At 49.5% G+C, this 19790-nt stretch overlaps 1 protein-coding gene across 1 annotated transcript in view; it reads right to left on the bottom strand.

Annotated features, from left to right (window-relative positions):
- Positions 1–19790, bottom strand: part of LOC122374270 (collagen alpha-1(XV) chain-like) — a gene marked incomplete at its 5' end in the record, with an annotated part of 106871 nt that overhangs the window by 32781 nt on the left and 54300 nt on the right. The window contains 2 exons of the mRNA XM_043352912.1: positions 4910–5158; positions 5759–5886. Of these exons, the coding sequence (XP_043208847.1) occupies positions 4910–5158; positions 5759–5886 (377 nt within the window). The remainder of the gene's footprint in view (positions 1–4909; positions 5159–5758; positions 5887–19790) is intronic.

Raw genomic sequence — 19790 nt, 5'->3', positions numbered from 1 at the left:
CCACAGGGGGGGGGGGGGCCAAAATGGCCCCCCCCCCATCAGGGCGCGGGTTAAGCGATCGAAGCATTTGGAAGTAGCGGTACCTGGCGACCGTTAAAAAAAAGCAAATCGATGCAAATTGCAACGTGTCATACTTATAATTTTTATAGTCCATCCCACAATGCACTCATACGAAACTCATTAACTTACATTCACCGACCTTTACGAGACTTACAGCCATGAGCCAACAGTCTCTTTTTTTTTAGGCCGGTGCTTAGATTAACCGACATAACATTGCATATTGCTGGATCGATTTCCGGACGTCTTTCACGTGTTTTATGGTCCAATAAATGTGTCAAGACCATCCGGTTCCTGTGAGAACTGTTCCACCTGGGACTTTGCTTCCCTTCCGACAGGATATGGGATGGGATGGAGAAGGGAAATCGTAATTCAGCGCATATCAAACTCGGTTAGCTTGTACTTTTAAGTCATACAGAAAAGAAAGAAAAGTAGTTCCAATGTCGGCACAATCACTGGAAATCAAGAAACTCAAGATTACCAACCGATATTTATTTTAAAATTACTTTTAAATACACAAAGCTTTCGGTCACATACGACCTTGATCACTGTGTTTCACAATGTTTCACAATTATACAAACTTCGCAAAAATGATACAAAAACCGTCTAAAATTCTTAATGTGAAGCGCATGAAAATTTCCTAGCCTACCGCCAGTTTTGCTGCCCAGGATGATAATGAAATGAACCCACTTCTCGAGTTAAATGTGTCCCGGGTGATGATATGAGCGGCTTCTAACGTTTTTCGTGTCTTCTTTTTTATATTTCTTTCTAATATTCTTGCAATTGATTGATTGCATTTGTCTACACGAAAAACGTTAGAAGCCGCTCATAGGCATCACCCGGGACACATTTAACTCGAGAAGTGTGTTCATTTCATTATCATCCTGGGCAGCAAAACTGGCGGTAGGCTAGGAAATTTTCATGCGCTTCACATTAACCCGCGCCGTGCTGGTGGCCTGAACTTTCCGCCGAGTGCTGGGGGGGGGGGGGGGCGTTTTCACGCCCCCCCGTCTAACTCGGCTCCTGGGCCACGTAGCGACACGCGAAAAGCGGCAATCGAAAGAGCGTCAAAAATAAGGACGAAAACACTTCGGTCATTTTTTGGGTCAGGTCAAAGGTCAGGTCACCAGAGGTCACCAAAGGTAAAATGTAGACTATTTCAACATTTTGGAAACTGCCAACGGCTATCTCCGAAACCGATAGAGCTACAGCGCCGCGGAAAAGCGCATTCGATAGCCCTTTTACAGACCTTTCTGAGTAATGTTCTCAGATTTGACCTCAGGTCAACAGTTTAGCCTCCAGAGGGCAAAAACTCCAAAAATAGCCGTTTTTACGAAAAACGTTTTTTCGTCAATAACTTTTGACTCATAAGCGCCATGATATTACTTTTGCCAGCATCGTGTTCCTCTTGTCGAGACGCGTCGAATGAACTATTCGTTGACCTTGAAAGGTCATTTTGAAAATTTGACCTCAGGTCAAGGTCATGACCTGACCGAAAAGGGTCACGTTGCATATCAGTCGATCCGTATCGTCGAGCTGAACACATCTGACGTGTTTTCACCGCTCTAGCACGTCTCTATCAAAAGTTATAGCCAAAAAACTGCTGGCGACCGTTCATGACCTGAGATGACCTCAGGGGCACACAGAGGGGTCACAGGTGCATTTTTCCTATTCAGTGTGTCATGTTTACCTATGAACCGATGTTTGAGAGCGTTTTGAACGATATTCGTCCAAAAGAGGCGCATTTCAATTTTCTCCCATTGACTTATAATGGAGAGGTCGCAAAATTGACCTGACCTTAGGTCACAGATATCAAAAATCCGAGATATACATTTTATACATACTGTTACTCATATCAATCGCTGAAAGTTTCAAAGTGATCGTTCAGTCGGTGTAGCTATAGCGAGCCTTTGAACTTTTTCTGAGGTAAGGTCACTTGTCGTGACCTGGTGACCTGACCTTGAACGGCCTAGGTCTGAAATTTTCACAACATGTGCGGAAATGATGTAGGAACACGTGTACCAAAAACGGCGGCGCTGCGCGCCGCCGTTTTTGAGATATTTGCGAAAAGCCTGAGGGGGGGGGGCGTAAAAACGCCCCCCCCCAGCACGGCGCGGGTTAAGAATTTTAGACGGTTTTTGTATCATTTTTGCAAAGTTTGTATAATTGTGAAACATTGTGAAACACAGTGATCAAGGTCGTATGTGACCGAAAGCTTTGTGTATTTAAAAGTAATTTTAAAATAAATATCGGTTGGTAATCTTGAGTTTCTTGAGTTGTCGTTATCCAACTGTCATGGATACTTTACAATCACTGCAAAACATTACAAACATAGGCGCGGGAACGGGAGGGGGGGGGGGCACTGGGGGCAGCTTGCCCCACAACTCTGGGGCTGGTGGGGGGGGGGGGGGGGGCGGTGCCCCACAGCTTTTCATAGGGCTAGGAATCGTTGGGACAGCATGTCCTTCCCAAATTAGGGTTTGTGGGTCACAAAGAAAGAAAGCATTTAGGTGAAAAAAATGGGTCCGTATCAAAGCGTCCAAAACCGCAGCACCCAAAGTACGCAACATCCAAAACCGCAGCGTCCATAGTACGCAACGTCCAAAATACGTCCAAAATCGGGTTTATAGGGGGCATTCACAAAGTCCAAAACCGAAAGATCCAAAACCGCACCGTCCAAAAACGTATCATCCAAAAAACGCAACATCCAAAGTACGTAACCTCCAAAACCACAACGTCCAAGACCACGACATCCAAGGCACGCAACATCCAAAACCAACCTAATCTAACCTAACCGAACCTAACCTACTGATTTTTGCCTATCCCTAACCCAACCTAACCTAACCTAACCTAACCTACTGATTTTTGTCTATCCCTAACCCAACCTAACCTAACCTAACCTAACCTAACCTACTGAATTTTGCCTACCGGGGATAAGGAAACCCAACCTAACCTAACCTAACCTTACCTAACCTAACCTAACCTAACCTAACCTACTGATGTATGCCTACCGGGGATAAGGAAACCTAACCTAACCTAGCCTAACCTAACCTAACCTAACCTAACCTAACCTAACGGTTTTGGATGTTGCGTACTTTGGATGTTGCGTACTTTGGATGTTGCGTACTTTGGATGTTGCGTACTTAAGATGTTGCGTACTTTGGATGTTGCGTACTTTGGATGATGCGTCCTTGGATGTTGCGTTTTTGGATTATACGTTTTGGATGTTGCGGTTTTGGATGTTTCGGTTTTGGACGTTGTGAATGCTCCCGGGGTCCGTATCAAAGCGTCCAAAACCGCAGCATCCAAAGTACGCAACATCCAAAACCGCAGCGTCCAAAGTACGCAACGTCCAAAATACGTCCAAAATCGGGTTTATAGGGGGCATTCACAAAGTCCAAAACCGAAACATCCAACACCGCACCGTCCAAAAGCGTATCGTCCAAAAAACGCAACATCCAAAGACGTAACATCCAAAGTACGTAACCTCCAAAACCACAACGTCCAAGACCACGACATCCAAGGCACGCAACATCCAAAACCAACCTAACCTAACCTAACCTAACCAAACCTAACCTAACCTACTGATTTTTGCCTATCCCAAGCCCAACCTAACCTAACCTAACCTAACCTATTGATTTTTGCCTACCGGGGATAAGGAAACCCAACCTAACCTAACCTAACCTAACGTAACCTAACCTAACCTAACCTAACCTAACCTACTGATTTATGCCTACCGGGCATAAGAAAACCTTACCTAACCTAACCTAGCCTAGCCTAACCTAACCTACTGATTTTTGCCTACCGGGGATAAGGAAACCCAGCCTAACCTAACTTACCCTAACCTAACCTAACCTAACCTACTGATTTATGCCTACCGGGGATAAGGAAACCTAACCTAACCTAACCTAACCTAATGGTTTTGGATGTTGCGTACTTTGGATGTTGCGTACTTTGGATGTTGCGTACTTTGGATGATGCGTCCTTGGATGTTGCGTTTTTGGATGATATGTTTTGGATGTTGCGGTTTTGGATGTTTCGGTTTTGGACGTTGTGAATGCTCCCTATATACCCGATTTTGGACGTATTTTGGACGTTGCGTACTTTGGACGCTGCGGTTTTGGATGTTGCGTACTTTGGATGCTGCGGTTTTGGACGCTTTGATGGTCCCCCCCCTATATACCCGATTTTGGACGTATTTTGGACGTTGCGTACTTTGGACGCTGTGGTTTTGGACGTTGCGTACTTTGGATCCTGCGGTTTTGGACGCTTTGATGGTCCCCCAAAAAAATCACCTCTTTCACTGGCTCAGCAACTCATTTGGCGGATTAAAACCTTTATTCCAGGTTGCCAAAACGTTTTTTTTTTAACTCAGCTGAGACGGAATACCTACCTAACCTCTTCGCATATGTTTTCGTTGTTTTTTTTTTTCGTTGAAAAGGCCAAGGACTGAAAACTAAGTGACCTAAAACCAATGGGAAAAGATTTGGGGGTATACTAGGTTGATCTCTATTATGGTGTGCCCCCCACCCTCACCCCCAGTCTGAAAGTAGTTCCAGCGGCACTGTCTACTAATACAAAAAGTGTGGTGGTATAATGTCAGGGTAAATGGAGTACCTAACATTTTCTAGACTTTGAGAAAAGAGTAGGGTCATTGCAGGTGTTGTAAAAGAAAACAAAAAGTACAAAAATGGCTATCAACAATTCTATTAGGCTGTGTAGCATATTCGCCTTTTCATTAGACTTCAATCAAAAGATGCTGCTTTTATAAGTCATAAAACGTACTGCACTTTCCTTATCATCATAGTTTCCAACACAATACCCTATTCCCTTTGTCTCCGGGACGGCTCACCTGCACGCTGGGCACGGTGAACGTGGCCAGTCTCTGAGAGGTGAAGTGCACCTCCGAGTCGGTATACAGCAGGCTGATGTTGGTGTATCCGTCAGCAGCCGGCGTCAGCTGCACCCCCAGCTGCACCACCGTCTCCAGCGGGTTCAGCACGGCGAACAGGAAGCCGCCGTCCGACGAGCGCAGCAGCACCGTCACGGCCACCGCGAACTCGCGCGGCAGACGCTCCGGCAGGAACAGACGGTACGGCCGCTGCCGGAGGGGGGGGGGGTATATCATCAGCAGGAGAAGGGCGGCAGCCGCTCCGGCAGGAACAGACGGTACGGCCGCTGACGAAGGGGGGGGTACCATCAGCGGGGGGTGGGGTACCGTCAGCAGGGGGGGGGGGGGGGAGGACGACAGCCGCTCCGGCAGGAACAGACGGTACGGCCGCTGACGAAGGGGGGAGGGGGGACATCAGCAGTGGGAGGGGTACCATCAGCAGGGGGAGGGCGACAGCCGCTCGGGGAGGAAGAGTCGGTACGGCCGCTGACGAAGGGGGGTACCATCAGCGGGGGGGGGGATACTATCAGCAGGAGGCGGGGGGGGGGGGGGGGGACAGCCGGTACGGCCGCTGACGAAGAGGTAGGGGTATATCATCAGCAGGGGGGGGGGGGCAATCATTATCAAATATGGATGTTTGACATTTCTAAGCCGCTACTCTTGAAAGCGTAATATGTCAACTGGAATGGAGGAATTCTTCCAAAACGCTTATTTTGTGTCATCTAAAAGTCGCATGCAGCATTCCACCGATTTACTTTTATAAAGGGTACAATACAATTAAAAAGAATAGCGCCTGGAGTGGATACTCACCTTGACCTCATGTTCCTTTTTGAAGCCGTACGCAGGAAACCCGTCCTCTCCCTCCACGAAGGCCAGGTTACTCTTCTCGGGAAATGGTACCGGGATGGCGTCCAGCAGGCTGATGATCTTGACTTTTCCTGTCGACAGGCAGACGGCGAGCTGTCACACAGCAGCCGCTAACAGGCCCACTTGTCACGCCGGACAGTCAGACGCAGTGTTGGAAAACACTCAGACGCAGCGCAATTGTCCGACGGCGCCCACCCGAGCACCCACGTCGACACACTAAAATAACGCAACTCATCACCGCGGCCCGTCAAAGCTACAGCGCTTCCATAAACACGCTGAACAGCTTGTGACACGACGGTCGGGGCTGCCGACAGCCACTTGTTTGAGTTTGAGTTGGGCGCACGCGTCGAGACATGGACATTGGGCGGCTGATGGCGCCTGCTCACAGTATCGGACCCACGAGAGCAGACCTACCCGGCACACGTGTGTGAGACAGTCGGCTTCCGTCTGTGAATCGCCGGCGTCACAGCGCAGGTGTGTAATGGAATACGGCGTCTCTGTGTAACGCAGCCCGTCTACTGATCCATGAATATATCTGGCACGCTTGTCATTGAAAGCCAGCAGCGCATGACGTTACCGTCGGTGCATTTGTGCGCTGCTGGATTTGCATTTGAGCGGGTTTCGGAACAACTGGCCGTGGCTTTGGTCATCAGCCAGCATTGTGTTATATAATATAGTCAATATAGATACCTATACGGCAATCCTGACTGGGAGACTCGGGACAGCAAGAACGGTGATTTACGTCGTCGGTACGGGGAGCGGGCCTCCATCTGCCACAGCTGCCCATCGCAAATCGAATTGACAGTATTTGCATATTGTCCCATTTTAACATTGATTGGAAATGAACAGAGTCGTACGGAGCCGACATTACCTTCACTGTGCTATGCGATGTATGACCAAATAAAAGCGTATGTAGGTACTTCTGATGCAATCTTATAACAGATTCTTGAAAGCAATTAATCACTAAAAAGTAAGACATAAGCCATATATTTTCCTTTTAGAAGCAGCGCAAGTGGTGGATAAACATACACGTAATGTTTCCCAGCGTTTAGTTGCTAGACGAGATGAAATTTTATAAATTAATCATTCATTCATTTTTTTCTTACAATGAAATTATTTACTACAGCAGTCAGCAGGTATTCAACAACTGTGGATCAGCAAGAAGAAACAAAAGTGTATCGCGAGTGTATAAAATATTATGTCTTACTTGACCCTCGCCCGTATAGGGGGGGGGTCTAACGGACCTCCCTCAGTTTTTCGCGAATAACTCGCGTAAAAAGCGGCTGATTGCAACGAAACTTTCATTACTCTCGAGCCAATCATTTTTTCACCTGCCCTGTACATATATTTAGAGACTCAGACCAAAATGACCTTTGACCTGTGACCTACATATTTCTCGAGACCATGTTTGGCCGGAATCGCGATTTGGTGAATGACGCTCGCATTAGCCGCTCGTCTTTTTGCGATTTCAAGCGTTCAAACATGTGATATGACGTTGGTCCCATGCATTATGGTGGGTGTCAAGGTCACCTGTAGATCAGGTCAGGCCATTGACCTTTGATGACCTGGGTTCACTTTTTCGAGTTTTACATGTTTCTTGACTAGTTTTTGAGCTGATTTCGAATTTAGAAACCATCTGAACATTTACGAAATAGTTTTGGTGCCTTCATAGCATGTAACGAAGCTGTCAGAGGCGGTTGACACGTATGTACAATGTACATGAATACCCGGCGAGACGCCTATTGGCTGGCCTGATCTGACCTGACCCGACCTTGCCCAAAGGCATGAAGACATCTTAACTGTGATAAAAACATGATATTCGTGATCAGTGCACCGAAAAACCCCATGGCAACCTCACTTTACGATGTTCTAACAGGTCACGATTTTCCCGGCCTTTGGGTCATTGACCTGACCTGGAATGTCAACCAATGGCCTAAAACCTTAAAATTGGGTATCACCGGCTTTCTCTCGTCATGGGCAACACGCTCGCTTTTTCCGCGAAGCTCTACCTCGATCAGGGTCCAAACGTCTAGGGGGTCCAACGACCCCCCCCCCCATACGTTCGAGACTGGCAAAACACCCATACGGGCGAGGGTTAAGTACCATGTCATTGTCTATTGTTCTTACCTATGATTTGATATGCTATATCATGTGTGCCATGAGCCAACACATTGACAACGACACCTACGTTCAATCTCCTTCCCCGTCGCGTGCGATGTAACAGCCCTGCACAATGCACAATACCACAGGCCCGACGGGGGCCGCCACAGCTCGACCTGCAAATCTTGTCCGATCAAGCCCTTCCGAAGGTGCGGCCGTGCCTGCAGATCATGCAGTAGCACCACGTCACTCTCTGCTCGATTGTATTGTGTTGTCCTGTCCGTCCGTGAGTGGATGTCGGGCCGACAGCTGATCAGACAGCGGTCGGAGCGTGTTCTCGGTGTCGGACGGGCGTGGACATGGCTCATGGCTCACAAGGATCACGGTGTGGCACGTCACCCCTAACCAGCTCACGTCACACGGTGGCGCCGCACGTCAGCCTCTGTTTGGCTCACATCACGCCGCGGCACGTCACCTCTGGATGGCTCACATCACGCCGCGGCACGTCACCTCAGGATGCCTCACGCCAAGGCGCGGTGCGTCACCGTCTGACCGGCTCGCGTGATGCGCTGGAAGTCACCCTGTGACATGGTAGCGCGATGTCCCCTCCCACGCACCCCACGCGCTGATGTCACATCAAACTGGGCGCAGCATCCTAGTACGCAGTACCTGGATCGCGAGGCGTCGTCCCGAGCGGCCGCAAACGGCGCGCTCTGGTGTGACATAGTTTCCGGCTAACTGCCGCAGATCCGACCCTATCAGTGGCCCCCCGGGGAACTGGGCTGCCCCCAGACAGCTTCTGTAGCCGCCGATGCAATTGATGAAGTCATCACTGAACGCGGGCGGGCAGAGCCGAGCCCTGAGGGCATTTTTCACCGGCTCTTGGAGCCCGAGGCAGCTCGTAAATCATATTTTAATTTCCTGTCGGTCCGACTGAGGTTCGCGCCACCCCCAGATCGGCCTGGGGGGGGGGGGGGCGATAGGCGGGGGCGTTCGATACTGGGCCAAATACAGAACCTGAACCTGACTTGTAGTGCTCTGCTGTCTGGAACTCCGGCGCTCTGCAGTTTCTCGGCACTCGCCGCGGTTTGGTGTCTCTGGGGCTCGACTAAGACATTTAACAACATAAATATTCTAAGCGCTTATACATTTTGCCTGTGGAAAAGATATTAAAAAAACTTATCAAAACAGCATCGATTCCAGAGGTCCCCAGAAGAGTTAAGGTGGTCCCGAATGTTTCCGAAAATCGCAATCCTGGAAGTTTAATTACTTAACACTTCAAAACACAGATGTGGCAATGCACAAAAAATATTCACTAAGAACTATAAATGCAAGATTGCATTGAAGATAATGGAAAAACATTTTATATCCTGAAAGACTTCTGACGAGTGAGCAATATATATTCCCGACCGGGGCTGGGAAAATGCGTTTTATTCACCGAGGTTTTTGTGCGGAGGACCGAGTGCCGGTAGGCACGAGGTCCGTCATGTAGGGTAGCTTCATTTTTTATGCCCACGCCGCCGTAACCCAGTATAACGCCTTTTGGGGCGACTAACGGAGCGAGCGAGAGGGTGAGCCTTGCACGTGCGAAATTTCGAGGGGGTACCTCCAACTGACTTGTGCACGGCACCCTACTAACCGGTCTCTAGCGATGTGCCAAATTTGAGCACAATCGGCCCAGCCGTTCTCGAGATCTGGAAGCGGCACCCTGCACGTGCGCACGTGCAAAATGGGTCCCAACTGACTTGTGCACGGCACCCTACTAACTGGTCCCTAATCGTGTACCAAATTTGAGCGCCATCGGTCCAGCCGTTCTCGAGATCTGGAAACGACCCCTGCACGTGCGCACGTGCAGCAGCACCCCAACTCTGGCACATGGATATGCAGTGCCTAGTGGGTGCCTATCTACATGCCAACTTTCAGCGCAATCGGCCAAGTAGTTACCGAGATATTGCAACAATTACAAAACTGACACCTCTTCGTTTTGCACGTGGCACGTGCATAAGGGGTCACCCACATGCATCGGGAATAGTCCAATACTTGGTAGAAGGAATGAAGCTACCCTACAAAATTTACCGCATGTAAATCGGTCAAGTGGTTGCTGAGATATAAGCCTCGCAAAAGCCGAGGCTATTCACTAAATCTTTCGTTATTAGTGAAGTGGTAGTAGCAATCACTTTTTCTTTTTATTCATTGCATCACACGTGCAATTACCTAAAAAATGGTACCACACCGATTGCATTCGGTCAAACCGTTTTCAAACGGCACCGATTTTTCCTCCACGAGGCACGAAATCGGTCATTTTTTCACAACAATTGGTCCTGATTTGCACGTGCTGCGCCCAACGTTATAAAACCATATCAATACGCTAGCTTTAGCTCTCTTCTATCGAACCGTGGCAACCGCGTGTCGCTGTGACAACCGGTCGTCAAGATATAAGCCCGGAGAGGAGCACGCGTCGGACCGATTTCGGCTGACGGCGCCGTTTTTCGCGCCCCGTGTTAAACCAATGGCGAGCGTGCCTCGTGCTCGCGACGCCGCCAGAGACGCACCCCTGGTCGGATCGCGCCCAAATTTTGATACGATCGTTCGATTTGACCACGCTTGGTGCCTGCCAAATTTCACGCTCCTACATGGCGCCGTTCCGGCGCAAGACACCCAGATGTCGATGACACTTTTCGTCTGTTACAGACCGACAACTTCTCTTTTGACAACTGGTCGTCAAGATATAGGCCCGGAAAGGGACACGCGTCGGACCGATTTCGGCCAATATCGCCATTTTTCGCGCCCCGTGCTAAACCAATGGCGAGCGTGCCTCGTGCTCGCGACCCTGTCAGAGACGCACCCCTGGTCGGATCGCACCCAGATTTTGATACGATCGTTCGATTTGACCACGCTTGGTGCCTGCCAAATTTCACGCTCCTACATGGCGCCGTTCCGGCGCAAGACACCCAGATGTGGATGACACTTTTCGGTTGTTACAGACAGACCGACAACTTCTCTATGTCTAATAGAGATGCGGAGCGTAGAGATAATAGCGATGCGGAGCCCGGCATCTGCGATGCCGGGCTCCGCATCGCGGGACCGCAGGTTGTTTGAGCAAGCACCTTTGTAAACGCAGCAAAAACGCCCGCCACCAAACGAGAGGATGAGCCTTGCACGTGCAGACCGGAGTCGGTGTGCTACGGACTGACGTGCACGGCACCCTATTCGTCGGTCTATAGCAGTGTGCCAAATTTGAGTGCAATCGACCCGGCCGTTTTCGAGATCTGGAAGCGACACCCTGCACGTGCGCACGTGCAGCCTAGGCCCCAATTGACTTGTGCACGGCACTCTATTCGCCGGTTTCTAGCGGTGTACCAAATTGGAGCTCAATCGGCCCCGTCAATTTCAAGATCTGGAAGCGACCCCTACACGTGCGCTCGTGGAGCTGCACCCCAACCGTGGCACATGAAAATACATACTAACTGACTTGTGCACGGCACCCTACTAACCAGTCTCTAGCGGTATGCCAAATTTGAGCACAGTCGGCCCAGCCGTTCTTGAGATCTGGAAGCGTCAGCCTGCACGTGCGCACGTGCATAACGGGTCCCATCTGACTTGTGCAAGGCACCCTACTTACCAGCCTCTAGCGGTGTGCCAACTTTGATCACAATCGGCCCAACCGTTCTCGAGATCTGGAAGCGTCACCCTGCCCGTGTGCACGTGCAGCGGCACCCCAACCGTGACACATGGAAATGCATCGCGCGGCAGGTGCCTACAACCATGCCAAGTATCAGCGCAATCGGCAAACTAACTACAGAGTTATTAGACTTGTTACCGAACTGACACCTCTTCGTTTTGCACGTGGCACGTGCATTAGGGGTCACCCATACGCATCGAGAACAGCACACTACGTGTAAGAAAGGAAGAAGCTATCCCACACAAAAGACCGCGAGTGAATCGGTCCAGTGGTTGCAGAGATATAAGGTTTGTAAAGGCACCCCACAGGCGGCCAACTGCAAATATTTAGCAATAATCAGTGTCGCATCCGCACACGGGAGGTATCCCCGTCACCTGTTCGTATACTCTAATGTGGTTGGGTTCAAGTCACAGTCGAGCCCTGATTTTTTTTTTTTACAGCTTTTCTTAAAAACGGCACATCGTGCAGTGACGTCCTATGCATCAGTGGAAAGAGCATCAAAAGTTGTATATTATATTAACTTTTCACCTATATATCTTACTAAAGCTAAAAGTTATAGAGGAATAAAGACGCTCCCATTGACTTTCCATGTTAAAAAATTTAAATTTCAAATTAACTTTAAAAGAAAAAATGAGTTTTGCCACCTTAACGAAGCATACCAGCAAGTACTATGCTCTTTCCTCTACAAGATATAAGAGTTTGGGCGAAATCTATCTCTAAAATTTTGTACAAAGATCGAATGAAAATGTCTCTGCAAAGTCTCGACATCGCCGTCCATTGACTTAACATGGGACACAGCAAAATTCCAACTTTGACCTCGTGCAAAGACACGTTCCGAGATTCTGAGGGGTATACAGCGCACACTGGCGTGTACCTGAACGTGTTTGCCATAAAATGCTGGGAATAAAACCACCTCCTTCTTGGCTAGTTTTCCCGCTATTGGCGATCGCGCAAAAAGTGTCCAAAACCCCATTGACTTAACACGGGGAAAATGGAATCGCACGTGCCACGTGCCACGAGGTTTTAAGCGAGTAGCGACCGTTGCCATCAGGTAGATCGCCTCCGGGAGCCCATACACTGAACTTTTTACGACGATTGTACATTTCGTCTAGGCCCCTACCAAGTTGCCCCAATTCGCTGCCAGACTTGCAAAACATAGCCCGGAGAACGACCGCTCCGGTTGTTTTTCAATAGAAAAACACAATTCTAACGAATAGTGTTTGTCTTTTTGTCTTCATTTTTGTAGGGTAGCTTCATTCCTTCTACCAAGTATTGGACTATTCCCGATGCATGTGGGTGACCCCTTTTGCACGTGCCACGCGCAAAACGAAGAGGTGTCAGTTTTGTAATTGTTGCAATATCTCGGTAACTACTTGGCCGATTGCGCTGAAAGTTGGCATGTAGGTAGGCACCCACTAGGCACTGCATATCCATATGCCAGAGTTGGGGTGCTGCTGCACGTGCGCACGTGCAGGGGTCGTTTCCAGATCTCGAGAACGGCTGGACCGATGTCGCTCAAATTTGGTACACGGTTAGGGACCAATTAGTAGGGTGCCGTGCAAAAGTCAGTTGGGACCCATTCTGCACGTGCGCACGTGCAGGGTGCCGCTTCCAGATCTCGAGAACGGTTGGGCCGATTGTGCTCAAATTTGGCACATCGCTAGAGATCGGTTAGTAGGGTGCCGTGCACAAGTCAGTTGGAGGTACCCCCTCGAAATTTCGCACGTGCAAGGCTCACCCTCTCGCTCGCTCCGTTACTCGCCCCAAAAGGCGTTATACTGGTGGTCCGGTCAAAATGTCTGTACGTATGTATGTATGTATGTATGTATGTATGTAACGCGTCAGTCACGCTTGGCGGGCTATTGCTCCGGAACGGTGCGGGCTACGGGGGTGAAAGTTTGAACGTAAGTCGGACGCGTGCATCTGTTTGTCGTATTAAATTTTGGAGGGGGTGCGTGCAGCGGTGTGCACGTGGCGGGCGCATCTTTGCAGCATTTTGGGCCGCGGCCGGCGCCGAGCAGACGGCACGCGCCCTAGGCTCAGATTGTTCGCTGCGAAAATGAGGGAAAACAGAGTCGGAGGTCGTTGACCTTTGGCAATGAATACCGGAACAGAGCACCGCCGGCCAGGAGGAGACGCCAAATTTATTCTGGCCATAACTCGGCCGCTACTGGGCCGATTGCAATGAAACTTGATTTATTACGCTGCGCGTAATGCTGTCCCTCTAGCGACGGGCGACGGGCGGCCGCTTTTTTGCGGCGTTTTGCGGTTGCCGGCGGCCGGCCGTTATTTGTGGTCTGTCGGTTTGCGGCGGGCGGCCGTTTTTTGCGGAATTTTGCGTTCGGCGGCGGGCGATGCGGGCGTTTTTTTTTTGCGGTGGCGGTGTTTGTGTTTTTTGCGGTGTTTGCGTTTTGTGGCGGACGCTCGTTTTTTGCGGCGTTTTTTGCGTTTTTTTCTGCGGTTTTCGGCGGGCGGGCGATTGTTTTTTTTTTTGCGAAGTTTGCGTTGCCGTTTTGGGCGTGCGTTTTGCGCGTTTTGCGGTGTTTGCCGTTTGGCGGCGGGCGGGCGGTTTTTCACAATTAAAGTCCCAACCTTCGGATCCGCAGTGCTGTTCGACAAGCGCTGCCCGGGCCTATGGGTAGGGTATGTATATTGGTAGGGTAGGGTAGGGCCTTTTGCGGCTTTTTCGATTGGCGGCGGTTGGGCGTGCGATGCGGGCGGTTTCCTTTCTTGCGGCGTTTGCGGCGTTTTGCGGTTGGCGGCGGGCAGGCGTGCGATGCGGGCGGTTTTTTGCGGCGGTGTTTGCGTTTTTGCGGTGTTTGCGTTTGTCGGCGGGTGGCCGTTTTTTGCGGCGTTTTGCGGTTGGCGGCGGGCAGGCGTGCGATGCGGGCGGTTTTTTGCGCCGGTGTTTGTGCTTGGCGGCGGGTGATGCGGGCGGTTTTGATTTGTTTGCGGCGTTTTTTGCGTTTTTTTTTTGCGGTTCGCGGCGGACGGGCGATTTTTTATTAGTTTTAATTTATTGCGACATTTGCGTTGGCATTTCGGGCGTGCGTTTGGCGCATTTTGCGGTTTTAGCGTTTAGCGGCGAGCGGCCGTTTTTTCTAGGCGTTTGCGGCTCGCGGCGGGCGGGCGTGCGATGCGGGCGGTATTCATTTTTGCGGCGTTTGCGGTTGGCGGCGGGCGGGAGCGCGATGCGGGCGGCTTTTATTTTTTGCGGCGTTTGTGGTGTTGTTTGCGGTTGGAGGCGGTCGTTTTTTATTTTTGCGGCGTTTGCGGTTGGCGGCGGGCGGGCGTGTTTTTTTAATAATTAAATGTCCAAACTTTTGGATCCGTAGTGCTCCTCGAAAAGCTATGCCTACCTACTATACATTTAAATAAAGTAACTTTCAAACTCAACCCTACTTATATAAACATACAAACCAAACTAATGGCCCCATCAACAATATCTATCCAACCATACAGTTATCGCGTAAACCTGTATTCTAGTCGGATCTATATTATGAATTATAACATGTCCGTCCATGCGTCATGCCTTATGTGTCTTATTGCGCCTGAAAGGCGCCGCGTATCGACGTGAAATTTGGCATGTCGAATCTGTGGGCGTGGGCGGCCTTTGTATTAAAATTTGGGCGTGATCGGGCCAGGGGTGCGCCGTCGGCACGTGCAAAAGGGTGCTTCCATAGGGTTAACACGGGAAACGGTCAAATCGAAGATCGGGCGAAAACCGGCCTGCGGCGCCCGCTTCCCGGCTGTATAAATCGGCAACGGAGGGTCGCAGCGAGAAGCGGTTTACACCACTCGATAGAGGAGAGATGGGCCTAGCGTATTGACATGGTTTCATAGTATAGCACGCGCCACGTGCAATACAGCACCCCCGGTTGTGAAAAATGACCGATTTCGTGCATTGTGACGGGAAAATCGATGCCGCTGGAAAACGGCTTGACGGAATGAAATCGGTGTTGTATCATTTTGCAGACAAATGTATGTGTAATCAGAGAATAGCAAACAAAAACTGATGATCCGTACCATTTCCTTAATAATGAAAAATTAATTTGAAAATTTGATTCGCGCGGAGCGCGACGTCCTTTACAACATCAAAACGTATTGAAAACGCTGATCAATCGCTATGAAACCTACATATTCGGAAAGAGCATTCTTTTCTGACCAATATCCACCCAAAATATTATCGAAAAGTCAATAAACTTTTGTGAAAATGACCCAAGCATGTGACCGTGTTTTGTTAACGTTACCGGTATTTTTCGACAAAATCCGATCGATGGCTTATGGCCGGCAAGTCATTCACCTTTTGACCATAGCTATCAAAGCATGGGCTGCAATACACCGCCCGCCAAGGGGAATTCCAAACACTGAAAATAAGCGCCTACCAGTAAACAGCACATTTTTGTACTAGGAATAACTCAGCTGCTACTGGGCCGATTGCGCTGAAACTTGGACTGTGGGTGGAGGGGGCACTCATCTGGCGATGCATGGTCATGTGTGACAGGTAGGGTGGATTGATTGCACGTGCGCACGTGAGGGGTCCACTTATACATCTCAAGAACGGCTGGGCCGATTTCGCTCAAATTTTGTACACCGTTAGGAACCATTTAGAAGGGTGGCTGGAATAAGTCATCTAGAGTCTCAGTTAGCGCGTGCGCACGTGCAGCGGGCCGCTTTTATATCTCAAGAACGGCTGGGCCGATTGCGCTCAAATTTGGTACGTTACTTTAATCGAGTATGAGAAGGGTAACTATGTGTAGGTTATGAGTAAGGTAGGGTATGGGTAGGTTAGGGTAGGATAGGGTGGGTTTGAGTTCGATAAAGGCAAACCATGAGAAAGGCTCTAACAACCCGCAACCGGCACCAGCATACCATGCCGTTCAAACAAATATCCAACTCCGACAAAATAAGACAAATAAAAATCAAAAGTTGCCACACCCAAACTAATGCCCCATTAAACGCATCTATCAAAACGCACAGTTATAGCGCAAAACATGCCATCTAGTCGGATATATTATAAAAGAGAAGTTGTCGGTCTGTACGTCTGTGTGTCACAAAAGAAAAGTGTCATCCACATCTGGGTGTCTTGCGCCGGAACGGCGCCATGTAGGAGCGTGAAATTTGGCAGGCACCAAGAGTGATCAAATCGAACGATCGTATTAAAATTTGGGGGCAATCCGACCAGGGGTGCGTCTCTGGCGGCGTCGCGAGCACGAGCCACGCTCGCCATTGGTTTAACACGGGGCGCGAAAAAATGGCGATATTGGCCGAAATCGGTCCGACGCGTGCTCCTTTCCGGGCTTATATCTTTACTACCGGTGGTCACAGCGACACGCGGTTGCCACTGATCGATAGAGGAGAGCTAAAGCTAGCGTATTGATATGGTTTTATAACGTTGGGCGCGTCACGTGCACATCAGGACCAATTGTTGTGAAAAAGTAACCGATTTTGTGCCTCGTGGAGTAAAAATCGATGCCGTTTGAAAACTGTTTGACCGAATGAAATCGGTTTGGTACCATTTTTTAGGTAAATATATGAGAAAATGGATGATGGTAAACAAAAAGTGATTATGTCTACCATTTCCTTAATAATGTAAAATTCATTTGAAAGGTTGATGCACGCCGAGTGCGCTGTCGTTTACAACACGATAACGTATCGAAAACGTTGAAAATTGACCATGAAACACACATATTCGGATAGCGCATTCTCTGCTGACCAATATCCACCCAAAATATTATCAAAAAGTCAATAAACTTCCGTGAAAATGACTAAGATATACTACCGTGTTTTGTTAACGTTAGACATATTTTCCGATGAAATCCGATCGATGGCTTATAGCCGGCATGTCATTAAACTTTTGCCAATCAGTCAGCACGGCATAGGCTACAAGGCACCGCCGGCTTAAGGATATCGCCAAACCCTGGAAAATTGTACTTGCATATAACTCAGTCGTTTCTGGGCCGATTGCGCTGAAACTTGGACTTACGGCAGGCAGGGCACTCACCAAGCGATGTAGGGTCATGTGTCACAGGTGGGGTGGACTCATGCACGTGCGCACGTGAGGGGGTCTGCTTCTACATCTGATGAATCCCTGGGTCGATTTTAATCAAATTTTGTACACTGTTAGGGACAATTTAGACAGGTTGCTGACATAAGTCATCTGGAGTTTATTAAGCGCGTGCGCACGTGCAGGGGTTCATTTATACATATCTCAAGAACAGGTAGGACGATAGCACTCAAATTTGGTAAACCTCCTCGGTCAAGTATGAGTAGGGCATGAGTATGCCGGGTATAGGTAGGATACGGTATGGCAAGGGTAGGGTATGGGTAGGGTAGGGTAGAGTACGTATGGATAGGGTAGGGTAGTGTATAGGATAGAGATAGGTTTAAGTATGGGAAGGGTATGGTAAAGTATGGGTATGGTAAGGTATAGGGTAGAGGTAGGTTTGCCGTTTGGGTAGAGTAGGGTAAAGTTGGGTATGTTAGAGTATAAGGTAAACGTAGGGTAGGGTATGGGTAGGGTATGGATAGGACTAGGGTATGGGTAGGTTATGTATATTGGTAGGGTAGGGTAGGGCCTTTTGCGGCTTTTTCGATTGTCGGCGGTTAGGTGTGCGATGCGGGCGGTTTCCTTTGTTGCGGCGTTTGCGGCGTTTTTGCGGTTGGCGGCGGCCAGGCGTGCGATGCGGGCGTTTTTTTTTTTGGGGGGGGGGGCGGTGTTTGCGTTTTTGCGGTGTTTGCGTTTGTCGGCGGGCGGCCGTTTTTTTGCGGCGTTTTGCGGTTGGCGGCGGGCAGGCGTGCGATGCGGGCAGTTTTTTTGCGGCGGTGTTTGTGTTTGGTGGCGGGCGGTTGGGCGATGCGGGTGGTTTTGATTTGTTTGCGGCGTTTTTGCGTTTTGTTTTGCGTTTTGGCGGCGGGCGGGCGATTTTTATTTGTTTTAATTCATTGCGACGTTTGCGTTGGTGTTTCGGGCGTGCGTTTTGCGTTTTGGGGCGGGCGGGCGCTTTTTTGTTTCCTTTTTACGGTGTTTGCGTTTGGGGCGAGCGGGCGCTTTTTTGCGGTGTTTGCGTTTGGTGGCGGGCGGGCGATTTTTAGGCGTTTCGGTTTGCGGTTTGCGTGCGTGCGATGCGGACGTTTTTTTCGGAGTTTCTGCGTTTTTTGCGTTGGGCGGGCGATTGTTTATTTTTTGCGACGTTTGTCGGGCGTGCCTTTCGCGCATTTTGCGGTTTTAGCGTTTGGCGGCGGGTGGCCGTTTTTCGAGGCGTTTGCGGTTGGCGGCGGGCGGGCGTGCGATGCGGGCGGTTTTCATTTTTGCGGCGTTTGCGGTTGGCGGCGGGCGGGCGCGCGATGCGGGCGGTTTTTATTTTTTGCGGCGTTTGCGGTGTTATTTGCGGTTGGAGGCGATCGTTTTTTATTTTTGCGGCGTTTGCGGTTGGCGGCGGGCGGGCGTGTTTTTTTTTAAATAATTCAATGGCCAAACTATTGGATCCGTAGTGCTCCTCGAAAAGCCATACCTACCTACTTACAATTAAATAAAGTAACTATAAAACTCAACCCTACCTATATAAGCATACAAGTTTTGACAACCAAACTAATGGCCCCATCAACAATATCTATCCAAACGTACAGTTATCGCGTAAACCTGTATTCTAGTATATTATAAAAGAGAAGTTGTCTGTGTGTCACAAACGAAAAGTGTCATCCACATCTGGGTGTCTTGCGCCGGAACGGCGCCATGTAGGAGCGTGAAATTTGGCAGTCGACAAGCGTGGTCAAATCGAACAATCGTATTAAAATCTGGGTGCGATCCGACCAGGGGTGCGTCTCTGGCGGCGTCGCGAGCACGAGGCACGCTCGCCATTGGTTTAACACGCGGCGCGAAAAATGGCGATATTGGCCGAAATCGGTCCGACGCGTGCTCCTTTCCGGGCCTATATCTTGACGACCAGTTGTCACAGCGACACGCGCTTGCCACCGATCGATAGAGGAGAGATAAAGCTAGCGTATTGATGTGGTTTTATAACGTTGGGCGCGTCACGTGCACAGCAGGACCAATTGTTGTGAAAAAATGACCGATTTCGTGTCTCGTGGAGGAAAAATCGGTGCCCTTTGAAAACGGTTTGACCGATTGAAATCGGTGTGGTACCATTTTTTAGGTAATTGCACGTGTGATACAATGAATGAAAAGAAAAA

Source organism: Amphibalanus amphitrite, unplaced genomic scaffold, assembly GCF_019059575.1.
Source record: "Amphibalanus amphitrite isolate SeventyFive unplaced genomic scaffold, NRLGWU_Aamphi_draft 001631F_arrow, whole genome shotgun sequence".
Taxonomy (NCBI): domain Eukaryota; kingdom Metazoa; phylum Arthropoda; class Thecostraca; order Balanomorpha; family Balanidae; genus Amphibalanus; species Amphibalanus amphitrite.
This window is presented reverse-complemented; position numbering and strand designations above follow the sequence as displayed.